The sequence below is a fragment of the Cyprinodon variegatus genome, unplaced genomic scaffold (genome assembly GCF_000732505.1).
Source record: "Cyprinodon variegatus isolate N-32 unplaced genomic scaffold, C_variegatus-1.0 Scaffold449, whole genome shotgun sequence".
NCBI classification, from domain to species: domain Eukaryota; kingdom Metazoa; phylum Chordata; class Actinopteri; order Cyprinodontiformes; family Cyprinodontidae; genus Cyprinodon; species Cyprinodon variegatus.
The window spans coordinates 601,254-608,492 of record NW_015150902.1 but is presented as its reverse complement, the minus strand read 5'-3'; the positions used below and the strand labels follow the sequence as shown (position 1 = coordinate 608,492).

The 7,239-nt window shown below is 37.7% G+C and overlaps 1 protein-coding gene across 1 annotated transcript in view; it reads right to left on the bottom strand.

Moving 5' to 3' along the window:
- LOC107093840 (AF4/FMR2 family member 2-like) overlaps positions 1–7,239 on the bottom strand; it is a 297,213-nt gene that overhangs the window by 35,855 nt on the left and 254,119 nt on the right. Inside the window, exon 11 of the mRNA XM_015389141.1 lies at positions 2,444–2,561. Coding sequence (XP_015244627.1) covers positions 2,444–2,561 — 118 coding nt within the window. The remainder of the gene's footprint in view (positions 1–2,443; positions 2,562–7,239) is intronic.

The following is a 7,239-nucleotide window of genomic DNA, read 5'->3' as shown; positions in this document are numbered from 1 at the left end:
GTCTCCATTCAAACCCAGGTTTAAAGCCTTGCAGGGCAGCATAAAGCCCACTGCTCTCATTAAGACAGAAAAAGTTCAGGTGTTTTATAAAATATTTGAACCAGGAAATTGTCTTTATACCAAACTGAAAGATATTTTTTTCTGTCTTTCATTGTTGACATCTACCAGTGATATTTTGACAATATCAACTAATTAAACAAATCATTTAATTAGGGCGCAGGAAGAAGAATATGAGCTGCTCTACTGATCCAGATGGATAATCTGCTTTCTAAATCACCAGACAAACAGGAAAAACAGCCATCATACATTAGCCAGCAGCTCAGACAACCATCCTCTATTTCAGGGCTCACCAATTAAAAATCAGAGGGGTCCAAATAAAGAAAATCAGCAACAAGTAAAGGTTATTTTTTATTATTATCCTTTACTTTAAACAGAATTTAACACTGAAATAAAATGAGGTTTTTAAGCATATATGTTATACATACATAAAAAATACATATATAAAAAGAAAAAAAAGGAAATTTTTACATTTTAAAATCTTAAGTGTTTTTTTAAGTAGAGAAAATCAATCTGTTTGGTATATAGACAATTTCCTGAATCACACCTGATCTGACCGTTTGTTTTTTCTTTCAGCTCATTGGCTATTAGTATCACCTGTAGCCTGGGGCCGGATGCTCTGGAGGGCTTTACCATGCAGTAATTTATAAATGTTTTAAATCAGGTTGGGTCTGGATCCGGACCGCGGTCCACTAATCTGTGACCTTTGTACTAGGGGTTTAAAAATACTCTCTTTCTCTAAAGGATTCTGTTATCTTAAGAGCCTTTGATTAACTTAGACGTAATCATTTTTGCATCTAGTTCAAATCTGAGAACACACCCCGCTATGGGTTGCATGGTTTCAATCTCCATACCATGTATGTGTTCTGTCCAGGCACTGAACCAGGTGGGTCCAAACTGCATGATTTAACTTACAGTGTGCTCCCCTGGGTTAGTTACTGAGCAAAATGCATGGTAAACTCATGCTTTTGAAGAACAAGTGTGAATTGATTTTCTTTAAGCCACAGCAAAATCGAATTACACATGAAGCACAGAATTGAATACGCAGGTTTAGATAATTTCCCTCCAGCAAATTGCCATAAAACATCTAGTTCTTGTAGCCATCAACATGCTCCTCTTTGTTGTTTGTTGATGGGCACCCAGACGTTAACAGGGAAAACAGTACAGGCACAATGGAGGTGGAATGGAGGATTTAATAACGGAAATTACAGAAAGACACGAGGGTCATGAACACAGAAACAAGGCCATGTGCAACAGTACAAGGAGAGAGAGAAACCAAAGAGCTTAAATACTTTGGAAACTGGGAGAATGCAACTCAGAGGGGGGAGAATTTCAGCAGAAAACTAAAAACGGGAATAATGAGCACAGGGGAAAGAGCTCAGGTGATCTAACTAATTAAAAACTAAAAGCAATAAGAGTTTAAACCAAATGCAAAGAACAGAACACAAGAAAATCTATCAAACTCAATACAAACCAATGAAGTTAAACAAACATTTTCTCCATTAACTCTGGTTGAAAATGTGATTGATCGTCCAATCAGAAATAGAACTCATTTAATTGGTTAGGCTGACTTTGGAAAGGCTACAATAGAGGAGGTTACGCTTAGCCTGACTAGAGCTTGCTACCAACTCCACGAGAACCCTTTAATTTGTTCTTGTTCTTGGGGTGCCGAGAGAAGGGACAATGTTTGCATTACCGGGGCAACAGCGGCGTCCGGTGTAGGAGTTTGCTCTGAAATCGATGGATTTGTATAATATGTTATATTACACGATTTAGAGACTTTATGGACTTCATAATGACTGTGCAAAGTGATGTGCCTATTTTTTAATTTTTAATTTTAAGTTAATCTACCTAAGCTACGAAACAGCCAGTGTGTGTCAAAGTGATGAATTTATCTTTATTTTAAAAGTCTTAATTCCCCCTGAAAATGAAAATATCATTGTTGTTTGATGCTGTAGCGCACATATTGTTTACATTGCAACCGGTCTAACAAGGGAGTACCAATATGGCGGCCGGTTGCTTCATTTCAATCCCTTACTACCAAGGGGCAATCAGCAATCCAGTGAATAAATAGAGATCATGGCGTAGAACATGGAACCGTTTTTAATAAATAACATAACGTGGAAGCTCTGCCGGTCGGATGTGAATGGAACGGAGCATCCAGGTGTGGCATCTGGGGCTTAGGGTAAGGCTGAGGGTATCCCAGTGTTAGTGGAGGTCTTATAAAATCTATAAGCTGTACCTCCAGTTCTTGATTTTATTTTATTTGTATGTTGCATGATGATTAAACTTAAAAAGAAAGGTTTAAAAATATATATTTAAAGTTGAAGATGCAGGTCACATTAAATCCATGATGAGTGTAAACTGACTGCAAATGGAAAAATACCTCTGGAGTGTTTGTGCGGGAGGCCTGATTATAGTCGCTGTCACTGGAGCTGCTTTCGGACTCGTCCGTGTCAGACTCTGAGCTGCTCTCCGATTCGCTGCTGCTTCCTGACGCACCACTACAGAGTGAGACAAGAAGGAGAAAGACACAGCAACATGTCACAACACCACCAAACCAAAACCCCGCTAACAAGATGACAAGAGGCACACAGAGGGACACCCTGGCTGGTAATGAGGGTCATGGTGTACAAGTTTTAGCTTAAAATAAATCCTGTGTTTCTTCAAACTTTGCTCAAACGTCACATTTTTCAACAGATGTTCTATTTTTTTAAGTACATGTTATTTTTAAAAAGAAAAAACATATTTAAAGAAATGAGAATTGTACAGATATAGCTCACATGTTTGGTCTTAATGCAGAAGCATGGGGTATTCGGTAAAAAAAAAGTTACCTCACAAATAGAAGAGACAATAATATCTCAGGGATAGACATGACAGCTTTAAGATATAGCAATCCTACAGGGTATTCACTTTATATTCAAACTTTACAGTGTGGAGGCTTTTCTTTTCCAGGGGCTCCACATGACTAACTGCACCATATCATAAAGCTATTTTATCCCCAAGCTGCGAAAAACAAAACAAATCCATCAGAGAGACATAGGAGGAACATTAAGAGAAGCCAAATCAAAAGTCCTCATACATTTCAAGGAAAATAATGTAATTTTGTGCTTGGCAACATAAAACGTTCTGGAAGGCAACGGAAGACAGAATAATCTTTTTATACCTTATAGAGAGGAATGTTTTTCAGGAGTGGAGATATTACCGTGGTTCTGCTATAAAAAGAAGACTTTACAGGAGCAAAGGCAGCGGCTTCTCCACAGGATGCACAGTTTTCATTAACTCTCAGATTCTCGGTTCAGACTTTATAAAACATTTTTAAAAGGCAGAAAAGACCTGGAAGGGAGTCGTGTAAGAATCTGAAGCCAAGATTGAACCAAACTGAGGGGGAAAGAGAATAAATAATGGAAATGGTCTGAACTATAATGCAGAGCAGAGAGTGAATTGAAGCCAGAAGAGGCTGAAGGTTGATTTAAATCAGACTGGAAACGATCTGAACTCAGACTAAGAAAACCGGAGCTAGACGCTTAGTTAAGTCAGTTATGTTTATACAGCCAACATCAGACAACCAACTTAAACCCCAGTTTCTTAAAAAGAAAAAAAAACACACAAAGAAAGCAAATTAAGCAGCTGAGTGGCTTAATTTGCTTAAACCTTTGAGAAAATAGTTGTGTTTTAAAACAAGTCACTGTAGCATCTGATCTAAGGTGCTGTGGAAGAACAGAGAGAACAGCCATGATAGGGGGACCAGATGAGGTTGGATGAAATTCAGAACGGGGGCGCGCGGTGGGCTGACTTACATGTACAGAAATAAAAAAATCGCATTTTTCATGAGGGAGTATTAGGGCCAGGCTAAAGATTTTTTTTGTTCTATTTTTTGAGATTAAAGTTGTAGTATAACGAGAATAAAGTCATAAAATTATGAATATAAAGTCGTAAAATTACAATAATAAAGTTGTAACATTACGAGAATGAAGTCATCATACAACAATCTGCTTCGAGCTTCGACCACCAGATGACGGCCGACCAGCTCCACCAATCAGCAACCTGAATCCACTTTGACATTCTGCACAATTTGATGCTGATGCCAAAAGATTTCATTATTTGTCAAACCAGAACCAAAATAAAGCTCACCATAATGCTCGACATTCCTCATTTTAGGAAAGAAAGAGCTTCTTGTAGGAGTTGGCATAAAATACAATGCGTTTCTTGTAATTTTAGGACTTTATTCTCCTATTATTACGACTTTATTTTCGTAATTTTATGACTATTCTCGTTGTGACTTTTTTCTCATAAGATTACAACTTTACTTTTGTGATTTTACGACTTAATTCTCGTAATTTTATTACTTTGTTCTCATAATGTCACAACTTGATTTTCATAATGTTATGACTATTCTCGTTGTGACTTTTTTCTCGTAATATTACGACTAGTCTCATAATTTTACGACTTCATTTTCGTAATTTTACGACTTTATTCTGGTAATTTTATGACTATTCTCATTGTGACTTTTTTCTTGGAATATTACGACTTGTCTCATAATTTTACGACTTCATTTTCGTAATTTTACGACTTTATTCTGGTAATTTTATGACTATTCTCGTTGTGACTTTTTTCTCGGAATATTACGACTAGTCTCATAATTTTACAACTTCATTTTCGTAATTTTACGACTTTATTCTTGTAATTTTATGACTATTCTTGTTGCGACTTTATTCTTGTAATGTTACGACCATATTCTCGTAATAGAACAAAAAAAAATCTCTAGCCTGGCCCTAATACTCCGTCTTCCCTCTGCTAATCAAGTCTTTAGTAGCCTATATTAATCAGATGTGATCACAAGAGCAATAAAACTAGGCTAAAAATGTAAAATAACATTTTATATTTACATACAGCTGATTTAATTGCAAGCTGATTTACAGGCTTTTGCTCAACTGCAATCATCCTAATCAGCTGTGCTAAAGCAGGGAAACCTCTAAACCTCTAAGGCTGATTTATGCTCAGAAACCAGGTTGTAATTGTAGGTGACCGCAGACAGTGTCTCAGACAGGAGGCCTCTGATTGGTCGCATCTACATCCGCTCTACACTATGCATATTTTCTGTTTGGTACCTTACTGGCTTGTTTTGTTTGTATGACCGTCATTGCGGAAAATGACTCGTGAAGTTGGACCAGCTAGAAGAGCGAGGTGCGTGAGAACACTGGGGCCCTTTTTCCACCTGGATCCCCGCTCTTTTTCGCCCTCATGACCCTCCATTGTCCCACAAATTTGCCCCCACTTCCTCACCGCCTCGGCTGTGTCTAGACCCACAGCTAGTTCCTGATTGTCCCTCTTGCGTTGTGGAGTAGAATAACATAGAGCAGCTTCAATATTGGGCATAAATCAAAAATATTGCGACAAGCTCACTGCGACACACTGCTGCAGGAGGATAACCTGCCCTAAGAAACGGAGGTAACATGATCTTTAAAGTTCAGCTGGTCCTCAATCATGACACCCAAGTTTTTTGCTGCTTTTGATGGCGTCAGTGACAGGGATCAAGTCTGCATGTGAATATTGTGGTGGATGGTTGGTTTGGCCGGGAAAAATAGAAGTTCAGTTTTTGAGAGATTCAGTTTCAGTCGGAGGTGATGGGCTTTCATCCCTTTTGATATATCAGTGCCTGAGATGCGAGCTGAGACTGTGTGGACATCAGGTGGAAATGACAGATAGAGCTGGGAACTTTAGAACAGTAATGTTCAGGCAGTGGAAGGTGAGGAAAAAAACAAATATCTGGGAACCATGACGCAAAAATAGACTAACATGTAGGCAATGTATCCATAAAGGTTTCTGAATGTATATGCTTCTAGCATTAATAAGGAACGGTACTATGGACAGTAGTTTATGAGAAGGTTTTATCGAATCTGTTCTCACCTTCTATTTTATTTGCTGGTATGGGTTATTGACAAAAAAACAGAAACACATTCATCAACTTGTCAGTCTTTGCAGCAAAATTGCCAATGTTCCACGGAACAATATCTCTACCCTTCATATAACCAGATCCCTCAGAGAGCCCAGGCAATTTTAGCTGTTTAGTTTTTAACCATCAGGTGCAATTTTGCTTTAAGAACTTGTAGAACCAAAAGATTTTCTTTTTGACGTTATTGTTGCGTGTTGTGTGTCTGTCAGTAGTTATGATTTAATGTTGGTATTGTAATGCTTTATTGTACTATGGTTTATAAAAGTCTATTTTGTTGCCTCCTGGGGATATTAAACATACCTTGAATCAGGTTCATAGAGTGTAAACCTACATATAAAATGTTCCTGTGAGGAGAAGGGAGTCACTAGATACATTTTCTGAAATACAAAGCCATGAAATCTAACAGATTTCCTCCCTACAAAGGGATTTAAAAGTGCTCTGTGAGGAGCCCAGTTAACCTGTAGTTCACCATTAATAAAAAAAAAAGTATAAATCTGACAGAACTTTGATAGAGATTATTTCTCTGCCGTTGTGACCAGCAGTGTTACTCAGATGAGCAGTGATATTCCTCATACTGCCATTATAACTGTGTCTCCATACAAGAAATTAGCTTTAAAAGAAAACAGCTTAAGGTCTAACTACTATGGGTTTAACTGGATATCCTTCACACAGCTCTCAAAACTTCACTCTCATCTGAAGTTTTTAGGAAAACCTATAACAACTCTGTTGCAGTGATCTATTCTGCTAAAGATATATGCAGGACTGAGTTTTTCTAGATCCTGCTTGGACATTTGACCTTTAATCTTGGAAAACTTCTTCAGGTGATAAAAGGTAGTGACTGCCTTTATGTGCATCTGAAGGTTCAGTTCTGAGTCCATCGTGACACTGAGCCCTAATTTCGGTATAATCTGTGGTTTCTAAAGCATTTGCAGGGATGCATTGCATGGCAACAATTCTAACTCCTCCTAAATAAAGCTGGCAAGTTTTTAATTATGATGAAAACTTGAAATTGAAAATTTTAAATAGAGATAATCTCTCCTATCTTTGGTTTTCTTCATTGGCTTCCTGTTAAATCCAAAATATAATTTAAAATCCTCCTTCTCACATATAAAGCCTTAAATGGCCAAGCTTCATCTGATATCAGAGATCTGATTGTTCCTTATGTTCCTAACAGAGCACTTCGCTCTCAATCTGCAGGTTTACTAGTGGTTCCTAGAATTTCTAAA